The sequence below is a fragment of the Semicossyphus pulcher genome, unplaced genomic scaffold, assembly GCF_022749685.1.
Source record: "Semicossyphus pulcher isolate SPU_LCO1_2020_fin unplaced genomic scaffold, fSemPul1.0.p SCAF_19, whole genome shotgun sequence".
Classification (NCBI taxonomy): domain Eukaryota; kingdom Metazoa; phylum Chordata; class Actinopteri; order Labriformes; family Labridae; genus Semicossyphus; species Semicossyphus pulcher.
The window spans coordinates 3,115,224-3,132,176 of NW_027211692.1; the positions used below are offsets into that span (position 1 = coordinate 3,115,224).

General features: G+C 41.7%; 1 protein-coding gene across 1 annotated transcript; it reads right to left on the bottom strand.

Moving 5' to 3' along the window:
- Positions 1-8,044: 8,044 nt before the first annotated feature.
- bbc3 (BCL2 binding component 3) lies at positions 8,045-16,580 on the bottom strand. The gene is made up of 4 exons (XM_069669145.1): positions 16,530-16,580; positions 14,656-15,055; positions 11,180-11,367; positions 8,045-8,188 (listed from the first exon to the last, which is right to left on the bottom strand). Exons 2-4 carry the CDS (start codon positions 15,041-15,043, stop codon positions 8,093-8,095), a joined length of 672 nt encoding a protein of 223 aa, XP_069525246.1. The 5' UTR covers positions 15,044-15,055; positions 16,530-16,580; the 3' UTR covers positions 8,045-8,092.
- Positions 16,581-16,953: the final 373 nt, after the last annotated feature.

Sequence of the window (16,953 nt, forward strand, 5' to 3'; positions counted from 1 at the left end):
GGAAAACCAGCAGCATGGTCTCATGTCTGACCTCAGCCCCTGGGAGTGGCGGCTGGTTGAACCTGTGAAACCTGAGCTGCAGAGATGTGCTTTACCATAGATGGAAACTTATTGTGATACCGTTAAACGTCTGAAGGTGCTGACTGCTGATTGTTGTCTGCAGGGACAGAAGATCCTGCAGAGGCAGGGTGGTGCTGATTCAAGTTCAAATTCACAGCCACATGCATGCATGTATTATAACCTCTGTGTGACATGAATTCTATGAAACACATAAAACATTTTAAATGCTTTCTGATTGTTACATTCTTCCTTTTGTGTTTTATTTATGGTTTATAGTCATCCAATGTTGTTAAGTTGTTCCTCTTTCATTCCTCATGTCTGCATGCTTATTTATACATTACTATGTTTTATATGTATTCATGTAAAGCACTGTGATGCTGCTGCTACATAAACTTAAGCATAACTTGAAAGGGAGGGTGTAAGTGTGGGAAGTGTTGAGGGTTGTTGCATCTTCTTATTCTGACTCGCCTCACGGTGTTTACGTGGTGAGAGACATCTCTGAAATGAAGCTTCTGCTCTGTGAATTCCAGCAGACAGACAGTTTCATCATCACTTTGTCCTGAAAATACCGAAACCTTTGTGCAACAGGAAGTTCGTACGGTGTTATCCATCGAGCAAAGACATTTTGGACTTGAAATGAACCCTTTGTGTCTCAAAATGGGGCAAAATTTGAATAAAACTCATTTGTGATTTGACTTTTGAATGAGTTAAAGTTGACTAATCTCATTCTCACCTTTTATAATAAGTTGAGTCCAGTCTGTTGTGTGAAGACATGAATACATGTATTACACAAACCCTTTAAAGGCAGATTTCATTGATTTCACTGTAAGAAGGTAAAGATGGACTTGCTGCCTCGCGCTTCAATGTCTACATTTGACTCTCAGTTTGGCACCAGGTTTCATGAATCCGTCCACCAATGATAAATTGATTTATATCTATTTTTACTCCCTGACTTGTTCTTGTGATGCTCTCGCTGCTGCAGAAATGTGTGACCATTTTTTCAATTAAGATTAGGAACGAGTCCATTCACATGCTGGGTTCATTTCAAGTTCAACACAGAGAGAGAGAGACTGAGAGTAGAGTGAATTGTAACAGGATGAGAGAGAGACATGCTGGGTGGAAAATAATGCCATTACATACATATATAACATAACACCAGAGTGCTTTGGAGTGGTGTGTGTTTGCAGCTGGTTGAGGACTGCAGAGCATCACAACAAGCGGAGCCTTGGAATGAATGAGAGGAACGATGCAGCACACAGGGAGCCCGTGCTGCTCTTTTCCTGGGATTAAGAAAGAGATTAATTACGGAACGTCCCTTTAAGCTCATTCTGCCCCTTTAATTAAACCTAAACTCTTATCTGCAAACACACACACTCACTGCACTCTTTATGCACTCTATATGCTGACTCTACTTGACTTTATTTCTCTCTCTCCATCTCCATCATCCTTCTCTTTCTTCTTTTCTTCTTTCATCTTCTTTCTTTTCTTAAAGTCCTCCTACCACACACACACACACTCACACACACACACACACACACACACACACACACACACACAGAGTTAAACCCTGGCCCGGTGCCCCTGCTGTGTGGTCACTCTCTGTTTCGCTTCCACTTAGCAGCAAAGACTTGTGCCTGTTGTTGCAACCAATCAGATCCCTGATTTCTCCCTGAGAGCTGCATGATTGGCTCGTTCTGCCAAGGAGTTTAACTGAGGATATCTGGTCCCAATGCTGCCTGTTGACTCAGTAACAGACCAGCAGAGACAGAGTGTGTGTGTGTGTGTGTGTGAGAGAGAGTTTTGGCTTGCCAGAAGCTCCTTCTATTCCTTATAAACTGTTGAATTCTTGCCTTTGTTTATTGTGTACGGACTAACAGGGTTTTTATGAACACTTATTTTCAATATCGATGAATCTTACTTTTATTTCATTCACTGATGAATCATTTTGTCCTGTGCCAGAAAACTGTGAAACATAACTGTCATGATTTTCCACAGCACCATGTGGCATCTTTAAGAAGCTCGTTTTATTCGACCAACTGTGTAACACCCCAAATATTCAGTTTAAAATCTAATCTGTCAAAGAAAATCATCAAATCCTGACTTTTTGCAGACGGTGGAAACAATTAATGTTTTAAGTTTTTGGTTAAAAAAGACAAAAGGGGTTAATCTATTATCAGAATAGATGCAGATTAACTTTCTGTTGATTGACTGATTGTTTGGTCTGTCAAGATTAGTGCAACACACAGCCATATAAAATTAAAGACATGGTACAGATAGAAGTGATAGCTTTTTAAAGTGCTAAACCCTTAAAGTGTAGCATTTTATTCCTTTGATAGCAGTGCTGGAGTTTAATCAAGTGCATTTAATCAAGTTCTGCACTCAAGTAAAACATGGAAGTACACAACCTGAACACACTTTACATTCATGTGCTGTTTTATCATCATTGTGTGATAATAACAATCCAATATTATTTATATACAATATAAATAAATGTCTCTCAATAGGAAGGTTTGTGGTTCGATCCCTTACTGCTACAGATGCACATGTCGAAGGGTCCTTGGGCAAGACACTGAACCCCAAATTGCTCCCGAAGGCAGAGCCATCGGTGTGTGACTGTTCATAGATCTGACTGGAGATTTGTACTCAGTGTGTGAATGTGTAAAAGTGCTCTGAGTGGTCGGAAGACTAGAAAAGTGATGTACAAGTTTAGTCCATATACTTTACATTATATCACTAACGGTCATTTTTCTGCATTACAAGAGCTTTTACAAGACTTGCTCTGGAGTATTTACTGACTTACTGTTTTATTGCTACTTTTTCTCCAGTAATTGATGTGTATACGTCCTCCATCATAGTTTATATGACAGTGACGTTCGATAGAAGACAGGAAATGAGAGAAGAGAGATGTCACAACACAAACCTCAGCACCTTAACCCCCAAACCTCCCCAAATACAGATTTATTGTAAATTAAACACGTCAGCTCCTGGCTCTCATGAGTTCAGCTTGTCAGACAGTCAGCACTTGTCACTGCAGTGTGAGTGTGGTATATTGACCAGTGGCTGCAGCTAAGTAGACGTTTATTATATGGAAACAAACCCATATTAGTCCATAAAAAGAGTTTATAACTCAAAGGCAACCATAAAAGACTCTGTGATCCAACCCTGTGATGAGCTTGATGTGTTTCTGTTACCTTAGTTGTATAAAAATAAATCATCCAGACAATAAATATATATTAAGTATTATTATGAAAGCAAATATGACAGGGGAACTAAGGACTCCTGTTCCCATGATACCTTCCTGCTGTTCTCATATGAACAACATGCTGTGGGTCACGTGTGTTATCAACAACATGAATAAACGATTCAGTGACTCAGTGTCACTGTGCTACACCAGGGTCATCCAAGGCCTCAGACAGAGCATCAAAACATGTTCTGCACTGTTTTGATTCAGGCCTGAACCAGATTGTCATGTTGACCGTCATTGTAAACACTTCTGGTGCGTGTGCGTGTGCGTGTGCGTGTGCGTGTGCGTGTGCGTGTGCGTGTGCGTGTGTGTGTGTGTGTGTGTGTGTGTGCGTGTGCGTGTGTGTGTGTGAGCAGCGAGGGTCTTGACCTCGTTAATCCGTGTTGCTGTCCAGATGCGATGGAGACCTCAGTGATGTCTGTCCGTCCTCTGTCACGCATGGCCAGAGGGGCTGCTGCTCCGCCCCCCTTCCAGAGCCCCCCAACATGTGTAAACATCTGCTCCGCCTCGTTACAATAAACAGCTGCTGTCCTCGCCGTCCTGTCAGGGCGACATCATCTCAAAATGAGATTTTTTTACAGTGTTAAATGTTGGCAGAGACGCAGCTCAGATCTGGGCTGCCAGACAGGCTATTAACTCAATCCCTCTGTGGTGGAATAAAACTGTCAGTATTTCTTCACCTGGTTTGCTCTTTCAGTCTTTCACTCCGTCCCTGAATCGTTCTTTATCTCTTTGTCAAGGACCAGATGACATGTCACACTAATATGTTGCTTCATGCACCGACAGCTGTGTTGCACGTACCCGTGTTCAGGTACTTTCAGTCAGGGAGGACGTACTCAGGTGATTCTTCACTGTAGTTAAAGTGCTTACACTTAACTGATGAAGAACTCTAATAAAAGTCCTTATTAAAGATATTTAAGTACACACAGGAACAATGCACCTAAAATATTACATTTATGAAAATCCCCCATGTGATTTATCATTATATAGCCTATTCTAATATTGTTATCAATCTTATATTAATGTAAAAGCAGGATTTTACCAGTTTAGTTGCTAAAGGTGGAGCTCATTTTCAACTTTTTTTTTTATAGGACTGCAACTTCCATCCATCCATTTTCTATATCACCTATCCTGTTCAGGGTCTCGAGGGGCTGGAGTCTATCCCAGCTGTCATTGGGCGAGAGGTGGGGTTACACCTGGACTGATCACCAGTCGATCACAGGGCTGACACACAGAGACAGACAACCTTTCATGCTCACATTCACCAATGAACCTAACGAGCATGTCGTTGGACTGTGGGAGGAAGGGGAGTACCCGAAAATAACCCACGCATGCACGTGGAAACATGTACACTCCACACAGAAAGGCTCACTACGTCCAAACCAGAGTTCAAACTAGGAACCTTCTTGTTGTGAGGCAACAGCGCTAACCACTGCACCACCAGGACTGCAGCTTTTTATTTGAATAATTTAATAATTTAATAATGGAATTATTTTCTCCATCAATCCGTTGATTTACTTTGTTTGCAAAATGCTGAATAAAGTAAGACATGTTGTCACTATGTAAGGCCCAAAGTGTCACCTGCTTGTTTTGTCCAAAAGTCCAAACTTCTACATTATTTCAAATAAATCAGCTTGACCGATGGTTTATGCTGTGCTTGTGTGAACTGTTTGGTAGTTTAATATATAAAGAGATTATATTTATACAAACTTTTTGCAGGTTTTATGTCTAAAAATCTTGGTTTGCAATGTAAATATAAATGTAGTGGAATAATAAAGTATTAGAAACAAGTGGTAGTTAAGTACAAGAACATCATATGTGTGCTTAAGTACAGTACTGAAGTAAATTCAATCAAATTTTGGATTACCTCTATCTGACCTGCTGTGGCTTGGATTTGTCCAGTCATATATTTATTTATATAAGAACTTTTAATATAGAGGGTAGTTACATGACATAAGATAGTATGTTGCTTCTAAAGTCAGACATGAAACAACACGTGAATGTCGTTCTCCTTATCTTTAATGTATAAAAAAGAAAAAAAGTACAAAATTCATGTAGAAAGTTTACAATAGAAAACAGGTTGAAAAACAGCAAAAACACACTGCATGTGATGACACGGAGCCCTGAACCAGGAAGTGCACTCTCACAAGAAAAACAACCAGGAAGTGAGCATCTGCACGTGCTCAGAGTGCCAAGTTAGCGATTAAATAACGAGAGCAAACATGGCTAAAAGCACTGCTAGCAAACGATCTAAAAGTATGAATATACAGGCTGTAAAACAGGCTAGCATGGTTTGTTCTCTGCGTAGCTGCATGTTAGCTGAACATCTGCAGGCTGGCGTATCATCGTGACTTTATACAGCAAGGCTTTGAAAATGTTAAAAACATACAAAACAGTGCAGCTGAGGCCCAGTGACAGTGGTTTGATAAAGTGTATGGCATCACAGATGAATTTCTGAGACGTCTGAAGGGTGATAGGTCAATAATATCAGTCGAATTCTTCCTGAAATAAACGCTGAAATGATCGAAGTGGGCCATTTATTCCACAGTACCTTATAGTACATGAGTGTGTGTTTTTAGCTTGTGTAGCACCAGTAGGATCCTGGTGATTTCAGTTCAGTCAGTCTGAACAAAAACTGTCTGTGAAGCCTGAATTGAATCTTCTTTGTGCTTTAAAGGGAGAATTTTGACACTTTCATCACATCTGATACACACACAGAAAGTCGATACATCACTTAAGTTATTCGGTCAATCTGGGATCATGTTTGTGTGCTTTGTGGGCCAAACACAAAGATAACAAAGGTCATTGTTTTTATTGTCATATTGCTGCTTATAATAAGATCAATTCATATAAACAAAGTCCCGTTTTAAATGATTGAGACAGTTTTGATCCTGAACAATAGACATGTGGTAGGAATGCATGATAATATGGGCATGTAACTGGTAATAAAAACCCAAATGAACTCTTCTGCTGACAGGCCGGTAAGATGCTCGAGCAGTGTGACGATACAGTAGGTGGCAGTGAGAAAACATGGCCTGTTTATCATATAAGTGTAACCTTAGCTAAAATAGTAGTCAGCATCTCCAATCAACACTAATAAGTTGGTAAACCTCCAATATCATGCATCCCTAACAAGTGGTGCCAATTTCTAAGAATGGTCATATTTGAAATGTGATGTATCTCCTTTCTTTGTGTCTTTATCTTCCATCATATTTAATCTCTGTTTGAACAGTTACAACTCAAGTACAACTCAATTCATAGTTTTGATCAGGAATGTTAGAAAACAATAAATAATACACAACATAAAAAAATAAAAAGCTACAGAAGGCTACATTCCAAAATAAATTATGCTCTTAATATGAGCAATTAAAACATCTTCTCCAAAACTACAATGAAAATTATCGCTCAACAGTAGGGGTCATTTTACAAACATCATCAAATACTTTTCATCAATCAAAAGGATCCAAATCATTTAATTTCTTTAACTCTTGGAATACCGTCTCAAATCCACTGGATTCAAATTCAAACTCATAAATACAAAAGACCTCCCAAACAAACACGGTGAGCTCTCGCTTTGATAAGTACTTTTAAAGTCCACTGGATTTTCAGATTAATTAGATTCATCTTCCAAAAGAATATTTACAAACGATCAAGTATAAACACTGAGACACAGGCGGACCTGCCAGCTCCCAACACTGGCTGTGTGAACGGTGTGGAGGAATCTACAGTGTGTATGTGACCTGAAGCCGTACTGATGCCAAATCATTTGAATGTGATACAACTGACACTTGAGTTTAGTGACGGCAACCAAAGCACTTGGAGAGCATGTGTGTGTTTTTCTTTGAATGTGTGTGTGCAGCTGATTGTCCTGGTTTTTAGGCTTTAACAGAGCGCTGAGCAGAAAGGCACGTCATACGATGAAATGAAGCAGATTGGGAGAGAGGTTCACTCTGTGCTTTGCTCCATAGTGGATCAACACCCGACTTTTCCCTGCGATGCAAATACAGCGTCCAGTTTCACAGTCTATTACAACGTGTGGGGGGCACAGGAGTCAACACAAAGACACAACAGAAACACACACATCTGACAAGGGTCAAATCAGGTCTGTGATTATTGAATGAATGAGTTTAAACCAACTCAGGTGCAGAGATGTCTGCAGATAAGAAAACAATATGAATGCACGATACGAAGGAGACAATCGGAGACGTCTTTGCTCTCCACAAAAGGTGAAGCCTAATTTTGAAGCTGAATGGAAAATGTCCAATGAAAACTCTCACGTAGAAACAGACTCATCTGTGGTGTGAATTATCTGTAATGTTATCTCAGTTTACACAACCTTTCCGTTTGACCCAGGTCTGCCATGCGATCACACATATATACGCACAAACTGACTCACACACACTGAGTCACACCTGCTCCACAAAGAGACAGCCCCCGAGACATTAACAAAGACAGAGAAAGAAATTGGATTTTACAAAATATACAGGTAGTCCATCAGAAGCAGTCTGACCAGCAGACTGACCGACGGACCATCAGGGTCCAGTTTCCACAGGTGGGACCCTGATCCAGCACACTGGTGGTACTTTGACCTCCAGCTGCTGATCTCATCCTGACAAACTTTGTTCAAGTAAACGTTTGATTTCAGGCTGCAATAATCCTCCAGGTTCAAATGGAAACACTGCAGCAACAAGTTGCAGCTGTTCCGTTCACTGGAAACAGTCTGACAGTCAGCGGCCAGGTCCTGAACGTCATCATGGTAACTGTTGGTTAGAGGTGAGGCGGCTCTCTCTATGTGAGCCTATAGAGAGTGCTGAGAGTCTGTGTGACAAAGTTGAGGAAACCTCTGCAGGCGTCTCTCCAGTCCTGCCAGTGGGGGGCAGCGTGCTGCGAGAGAGAAAGGCAGACAGGTGTTAGTGCAAAACGGCTGATAAACAACGACAGTGTGTTGGTGCCAAAAACTGCAGTTTCTGGAGTGGCCACTTGAGGTTGTCCAAAAGTGAGAGCCACATGTTTAAATGCACATTTTTATTTCTCTAATCATGAAAAATGTACAACTGACATTTTTTATAGAATTCACCCATTTTAATTTGATTAAAGCTTAAAATAAACAATTTCTTTTTGATGGTTTGTTTTTTTGTAAATGCAATTTTAATGTTTCCTTGTTTGCACTTTGAGTTGCCTTGTGTCTGAAAGGTGCTTTATAAATACACTTCCCCTCCCTGTTATGCATAATTAATGCTGTGGTCATTTGAGGGACAGGTGGACATCACTAGCTGTCTGCTAAATGCTAAATGCAAGATGCAAATTGAAGTAACTGAACTTGACCTCTTTGGTATCCACCCTCTCATCCAAATATGGTCACTTCTGTGTCAAACAGCCGCAGTTTCAAAATGGCAAACCACAGACGAGAGGGTGAGGTCATTATTTAGCCCAAATAAAACACAAACATGTTGGATAATTCAATGTTTGACCTTTTTAGGCGAGCCAAGATGCTAAAAATGCGCATTTATTGACAAAGTGACCTACAAACAGCTCATAAAACATAAAAGATTTAATCACATGACTGCGAATTCAGGCAACTCAAAGCTGTTCTCTGTTGTCCCTGCAGAGCAGCAGCCGCTGAGGAAGCTACTCACGTTGACTCAGATGGCATCAAAGGAACGAGGATTGTTTAAAAGCAGATCATCATTAATGAAACTTATTTTTCAGTTTAGGAATATTTTTTAAACGTTTTTCAATTATTAAAAAAAATAAACTAGCTGGGTGGAAAGTAAAAAATCCTTTAAGTTTATGATTTATTCTCTTATAAAAAGAGAGGACTTAGTGTGATACATAATTCTATCATGTGTGGGGACAGACGTGAGTAGGAGAGGGCTGTGGCTCAAAAACACAGACTACATGTCTGCCACAGCTCAAACAAGAGATAAACAAGTGTGTCTGTGTGTAAAGGATGCTTCTGTGAACTGCCTGAACCTCACGTGCCTGCGGTTAACCCTCCCTCCCTCCTTTCCTCCTTCCTTATCTCCTCCCTTTACTATCTCCATCCCTCCTTCCCTCCTTCCCTCCTTCTTTTTGTTTCAAACTGCTCGTTTAGAAAAAGAGTCTGACTGTGCTTTTGGCCCGGCTGGGTTGTAAACAACACACACAATTTCCTTTATTTCCCCTCGAGAATACAGTCTCTGTCTGTGTTTCTCATGCTCTTGCACACAGACACAGACACCCACACACACACACACACACACAGCTGACAGACAGGGAAGGAGACAGTTCAGTTAGGGCAGCAACCCCTGAAACCTGCTACACATGTCTGCAAACAGGCTGTTACGCCCTCATGAAGTGTGTGTGTGTGCGCGCGAGTGCAATCTACGTCTGAGTCAGAGCCGAGAGTGGGTGACGTCATCTTTGTTTGTGTGCATAAGGCGGGAGGGATGGCGAGGGAGAGAGAGAGCAAAAGGGGAGGTGTGTGTGTGTGTGTGCGTGTGTCCGTGTGTGTGTGTGTGTGGTGGGGGAGGAGGTGGAGGGATAGAGAGCTGCTGCCAACTCCTCACGCGATGTAGAGTACAGAGGGAGGGGCGACATAAAGACATGACAATAAAGAGAGACAGTCATCTAATCATCTGTGTGTGTTTAAACAAACTGGATCACTTCAGTGAAATTGTTTGAATGTGTGTACTGTGTGTAAAAAGTATTTTTTTATGTTTTAAGGTAAAAAGTGACATTGTTGATTAATAATAATAAGTGTTGAGCAAGAGAGAAGGGGAAGGAAGATTTAGTGAGGAGGGAAGGAGGAAGTAGGGAGATAGAAATATGTGTGATTAGTGCCAGAAAAGTGCTCCGATTTCTGCCAACAGAAATCGAGGGAAAGAGACAGGCAAAGAAATAAAGAGAACGACTCTTTGGTGTGACTTATTTGTATAAAGATCAACAATAACAAAGAAGAAAAGCATAAACGTAAACACATAAAGAGAAAGAAAGTGAAGTCAGTGAGAGGAGGGACAGGAGGGAGGAAAGAAGAGAAAAACTGGCACAGATGACATCGATTCACTCTCACACACGCAAGTATTGATCTGTCCTCCCTCCTCCCTTACACACAAACACACAGACACACACACACACACACACACACACACACATAATTACTCACATGCAAACTCACATGCTCAGTCATGCAAGAACTCACTGGGCTGTTAAGAATCAATGTGACTGTGCTGATTCAAGGACAGTGAGAACACTGGACACACATCCTCAGCTCAGCTCAGGTGGAGGGAAAACACAGCGACCTCACTGCACTCGGTGCGATGAGACTAAACGTTCAGGTGATGTTTATCTTTAGATTATTCAGATTCACCTGCGTCATTCCCTTCAGCAGTTTCTGTTTCTATTGACGATGTGTGTGTCAATAAAAATCTCACTGACAACTTTTTACAGCTTCTTCTGCACTGATGACCATTTCAAATGTAAACATGCTGTTTGTACTGGCTCTAGTTGTATTGATTAATTCATGAGATGATTGAAAAACGTTTTTGATAATCAGTGAAATCTTTTGTTGATTTCTCAAGTAAAAATATGAAACATTTCCTGGTTCAGTCTGACCAGATAAAGGGATCTCTTTGTCTCATATGATAATAAAGTGAATATCTTTGTCATGTTGGTCACAATAAGAATAGTGCATACATGATTTTGGGGTTTTGGAAAATATGAGGGGTACGTTTTCACTATTTTTTGAATGTAGATGTATTTACTGTTATATTGAGAATAAACTGAGCAGCTTTACTCCCCTCTCAAGAAAAACGTAACGATTTTAAACCACCAAAATTAAAGTTGAAAACCAAACACACTCTAAATCCAACATTGGAGCCCCGCCCCTCCTCTTACCGCTCTGCGGAGGACCGCTGCGTTATATTCATCTCCGATGGCCCTCAGCTGGTGAGCCACTCTCCTGATCTCCAGCTCCTGCACTGCCTCTCTTCTGGGGGCCAAGGAAGGGCGCTCGTTCTGGGGCAGCAGGTCGGGCAGAGGTCCCCGCCAACTGGAGCCGACCAAGGGCTCGTCTCTGTACATATCTGCAGAAAAAGGAAAAATAAATTCAGAAACAAACAACTAACAAAGAAAGACTTTCCTGCTCCTTCATCCCGTCTGTACCTTTCTTCCTCCTCATGCCTTAACTACCTGTCTTCCTGTCTGTCTCTCTCTCTTTAGGAGAAATGTTCATGTATGCAGAGAAGGAAGCACTTTATTGAGGGTCTGATTATCCTTAATTGATTCTCAAAAGCAGCGTGCATTAACAGCCTCCTGACACGCTAATGTAGACGGTTCAATATGGGAGTATCCCGTGCACACATAGAAACACATGGGCAGGGTAAACAGTCCAACAGGCCGGGCTACCAAGCAACAAGCACCTATTTAGTGAGCAAACACACCAGAACACACCCCAAAAAACTCACACAATATCATACACACACAATCCCGGAAATGCCGCCTGCTTTCAGGCAGTTACTGATCAGACAAGTGGTTTATAGACAGATATCTAGAATGGCTCAATATTCTACTTCTGTTGACGTGTGCACTTGCATGTTTTTGCTTGCATTCAATAGATAAATATCTTTAAAGTTCACCGTCTCTGATGCAGACGGAGCAGGAAGTGATGGAGCGAGTTTTTTCCACATGCAAAAATGTCCGTCTAACCTTTGACATTTAATAAATACTAAAAATAGTTGCTGTGGTTCCTGCTGGGGCTATTTATTTCCCTGGTTTAACTCGCGCACAAAAACACAAACACATATCAGTTGAGGAGTCTGATGGGGAGACTTATTTTCCTCTTCATGGAACTTGGGAGAGTAATCTCTTAATCTGCTTAATAAGTCTGGTATGGAGAGGTGCTCTATGTGTGTTTGTGTGTTTACAGACTTTGTACTTTTTAAACAGACAAATTCCCGTACCTTCCGTCTGGTTGCTATTAAATAACAAACACATCTTTACCTACAAGAGATAAAAGGGGTTTTAAAAGCTGAAGTGATGGTTCCTCAGACAGAATACCCGAGCACTGACACCCACAAAACTAACAAAACTATTTAAAATGTCACTTCCACTTTAAATGTTTTGGCCTTTGTTTTGTTTGTTTGTTTTGATATTGCGTTATGTCCTTAGTTCTCTTATTAGTACTCTTACTAATACTAGTTCTCTTTAATATGATTAAACAACCTGTTCTTTTCTTTCTCTGGCACACCTTGTGGTCCCCAGCTTGTTGTATTACTTTGTCTACATCTTTTCAACCAGCATCTGCTTCGTGGTGAGGATTACAGCTGATCCTTTAAAGATGCAGGTAACAGACAGAGAGAGAGAGACGGAGAGAGAGAGAGAGACGGAGAGAGAGAGAGACGGAGAGAGAGCAAGAGAGAGCAGGAGAAAAAAAAAACAAATGGGAAAACCCTGGCCTGTTGCCAAGCGCTCCTGGAGACGTCTCGGTGTGATTGGCGGGCAGAGCAGGGGGCTTAGCTGTGATTGGGCGGGCGGGATGGAAGGGGCGGGGCTAAGGGATAAACCTGTCTGTTTGATAGGCTGACAGGCTGACAAGGTGACAGAGAGATCCCTGGCAGTTAAATATGGAGGCAGGATGAAGAGAAGATGTTTGGGTTGTGGACAAAATAGAACTTTGAAAGACGTCTCTTTGGGCTTTAGAAACACTGATGGAGATTTTTCATGTTCTCACATGCAAAGGACCAAATAACTGATCAATTAAGCTAATAAAAGGCAGATCATTCGTCAGTTGTGTTGTTACTTTACTAACTGGTTACTTGACTGACTGATTTTGAGGCTCAAAGAATATCCCGAGTGTCAAAGAATAAGTATCAAATTGATTAGGCAGGTTGTGGAGTAGCTGACTAAATAATTATCTTACTGACTGAATAACAAGTCACCGTTTGACTTTGTGACTTGTAGACTGACTTAAACTGACTAACAACAAACGTACTTGACGAAATTAAGAGCTTACAAATGAGCGTCATCTCTGGTCATCTCTCTGCTTGATTGGTTAATTGACTTATTGACTTGGAGAGAACACAAGTGTCTGACTAGTTGATTAAGAAGGTTGGGAGTAGCTGGATAACAAACTGACTCACTGAAGGTGTGATGAGTCGACTGATTATCAACCTGATTACTAACAAACAGAACTACTTGACTTAATGAATGGCTTGTGAGTGAGCTCCTGAGAAATCTGCAGCCCAACTGATCTGTCTAATTTATGCATGTAAAAAACTCAAAGGAGAACTGACTGACTGACTTGGCTTTGTGCCGCCTGGCTGAGCCGCCGAGTGCAGCAGGAAATGCTGCAGATTGTTTCTCTGCTGCAGACAGAGTGCCGGGACATGTCTGAACATGCCCAAGATGCACAGCTGACCTACAGCTGAGAGGAGGAGCAGAAGGAGGAGGAGGAGGTTAAGGTGGGGGCCAATTATCTGTTTACATTGTTACAAATCTGTCACAACACAACGGCTCAGTGCCAAAAGTAAACCTGCCGAGCCACTGCTGCTTCCTGAATTTCCCTTTCTACTGACTCCTGAATTTCCCTCCAGGACACTCCGGGAACTTTTAGTCAAAACAAAGAGGAGTTTTTAAATCACATAATCTGAACTGATGCCCATCACACCTCGTCAACACCAGACAGATCGTCTGGAGAACAAAACCAGTTTGGGCAGTTTAATAGTGGCTTCATGATTCCCCAACCCGGTGTTCGGCTGGTTAAAGGTCGCTCTGCATCAGTGGAGTCACATGTTTGTCTCTGTGACAGCTGTAACATGTCTCCTCCTCATCTCCTCACACCGTCCTCCCCCTCCCTCCACCTGTCCGCCATCAACACTGCCCAAACAGTCTCCTGTCATGGAAACACAGCCCGGGGGATGCACATAACGATACCCTCCTGCTAACTGATAACTTGGATGTTTATTTATGGGTGGAGGTCTGAAAGGCAAACTGTGCTGTGTGGTTGGTGCTTCATCACTACCTGCATCAACTGCTGCTCAACTGTTATATCTGCAGCGCTGAACCTGCCAGCGTTAGACACAAATCAATGCTGGCTCTGTTATTGTTCGTTCTGGCAGGTTAAATGTTTACTGGTGTGCTCTGATAAAGATCTTAGTTTTACATTTACCCCTTTTCCCTGTCAGTCAAAACAGGGGAAGAAAAGACCCACATGAATCTGTGTAATAATACACGGATTCACTTGGTTTTAATGTTACCATTGTTCAAATCACTTGCATTTACTACCAGTGTAAGGTTTATATTCTACTTTAAGTTCTGTTTTTAAGCTTCTACCCTCATTTTGATTTTGTTACAAGTAAACACCATTATCTTACCTGATTGCTCTCCTGAGAAGGCACTGTGTGCAACTGCAACTCCGTCCCTCTCTTCCCTCCGATTGCAGTGCAGCGAAGGAGGAGGTGTCTGTGATGGCGATAACGCATGAAACTGCTGGTGAGTCGGGGGCTCGTCCTGGCCCTCTGGGTGGGGGTAAGGCAGTGGATACGACAGGTAGAGAGCCTGCAAAGGCTGCAGAGGGTGGGGGTGCATGGCACCGGTGCCACTTCCAGAGCCACTGGTGGTGATGGTGGTAGTGGTGAGCAAGCTGGGCCAGTTGTGGAAGGGCCGAGGCAGCTCCATGCGGCAGGAGTTGTGGCGAGGAAGAGGGCCGTTTCCTCCTCCTCCAGTTTCCCCGACGCTCTCGATGGTCTCTGCTCGGGCCATCTCAGCAGTAGCCTGAATACAAACGTGCACATATGTCAATACACACCCGTAAGTGAGTGATGGACATTAAGTACAGCTGCATCAAAACTCGAGCTGAAAGGATCAATCGATTAGTTGTTCACTAATCAATTGATAGCAAACTTTTTGGATAATGGATTTTAGATTTTTCTTCCCAATAAAATGTATCTTTGGGTTAACATTTGAGGACGCCAACTCAGGCTTTGGTAATCATTGGCTCACAGTGTCATCATATTATAGACCAAACATAGTAAATTGATTAAGAAAATAGAGTGATTAGCCCTGATGTAAATACACACCCATAACGAAGTGATACCCAGTGAGTACTGTTGCATCAAGTTTCATACACTTAATTATCTGAAAATGAATGAAAGTACAAACTCTCAATATATAATGAAATTAATAATACCAAAACAACCACTTGTAAAAAATAAAACACCAGAAACAAAACAAATTGAAAGTTTACTCGACAATAGATTAAGCATAAATCTTCAACGGTACAAAATGTGTTAATAAAAACAAGAATTTTATGCAATAAACAAATAAAATCCACTTTTCTAATTTTAGCTCCATTGTTTTTTCTTCCTCCCTCTGTGTGACCCACCGACCTATATTATTCTGTCACCGCTAGGGGGCAGCGGCCTTTCCCCTCCGTGAGCACGAGAGACGTGTGTTTGTAAACAAATCCGTGCCAGCACGATGAAGCAAGCAAGCACACACACACACACACGGCGAAACGACGGAGGCAGCGTGCACAGAAGGGAGGCACGTGAGTTTTAACGGCAGTTTACAGATGGTATGAAGGAAAATATCAGTTTATCTTCCATCGAGCAGAAAACAGAATGAACTGATCCTCAAATTGAAACGTGATCTAATAATTTTGTCACAAAAAACTTAAAATCCCAATTTTAATGTTAATACGGTGAAGTTTAAATTCTACTTCGTAAAAAAGAAAACGAGTTAAAAATAACTAAATCTGTAATTTACGGTCAGAAAACTCTGGATTGTAATCTATTACATTTTCATTTGTCAAACTCCAAAGAGTTAACGACGACTTTTTGACATTCTGCTCCGGTCCACAAACACATACAGCCGCGAAACACACCTCCAGTGCGGCCAAAGTTTTAATTGTATTTGTTTACTGCATTTGGACAACTCTCAACTATATTTTCTGCATCAGACAAGTCTGGGCATGTTGCAAACGTTAAATAAAAACACGCACGTGTCGAAATAAATATTAACTCACTACTACCAATAGAAGTCAAGCTAAAAGTCGAAACTACGTCTTTTAACTTGTAATAAAAGTTAAGTAAATGGCAGCATATTGTTTCAGACGGGACGCAAGAAACCCAGCGTGCTTTTTTTCTCTGACAGCTGGACAGATGATGCAACTCAGCGCTGTCAAATTCACCGCCAACTTCTGCTGCAATGATAGACATGCACAGTAAATGGACAGTAATGCACTTACTTGATGTATGTGACGCTCCGTGGTGAGGCTGTCTGCAGGTCAGAAAGTGACGGTAACAGGTGGACATCAGAGGGGATGAAAAATGCCAAAACGAGCAGCTAATGCGACCACCGGCGAATAATAACAAGAGGATGTTAGAGAGTCCACTCGGGGAAGAAATGTGTCATTCCATTTCAAGTTTCCCAGTTTGGATTGTCTCAGTTAATCTTCGACATGTTGTCTGTCGCAGGTTAACCCATCAAAATAAAAAATATCGACGCGAGATGAGACGAGAACGGAGCAGCTAGCTGTCTGTGCGGTTCTCTGTCAGGGCTGTTCGGTCTGAGCGGTCTTCTGCTGCTGCTGCTGTAAGGCGACTATCTTTGTCAAGTCAACAGAAGTAATACTGACTTCCGGGGAGTAATTTCAAAATAATATCCACCTG

Coding starts and splice junctions, on each gene's coding strand:
- bbc3 (XM_069669145.1), bottom strand. CDS start 15,043: ATGGCCCGAGCAGAGACCATCGAGAGCGTCGGGGAAACTGGAGGAGGA. Junction 11,368..14,655: donor CTTCTCAGGAGAGCAATCAG/GTAAGATAATGG, acceptor CTTTTTCTGCAG/ATATGTACAGAGACGAGCCC. Junction 8,189..11,179: donor CAGCGGTCCTCCGCAGAGCG/GTAAGAGGAGGG, acceptor TCTCTCTCGCAG/CACGCTGCCCCCCACTGGCA.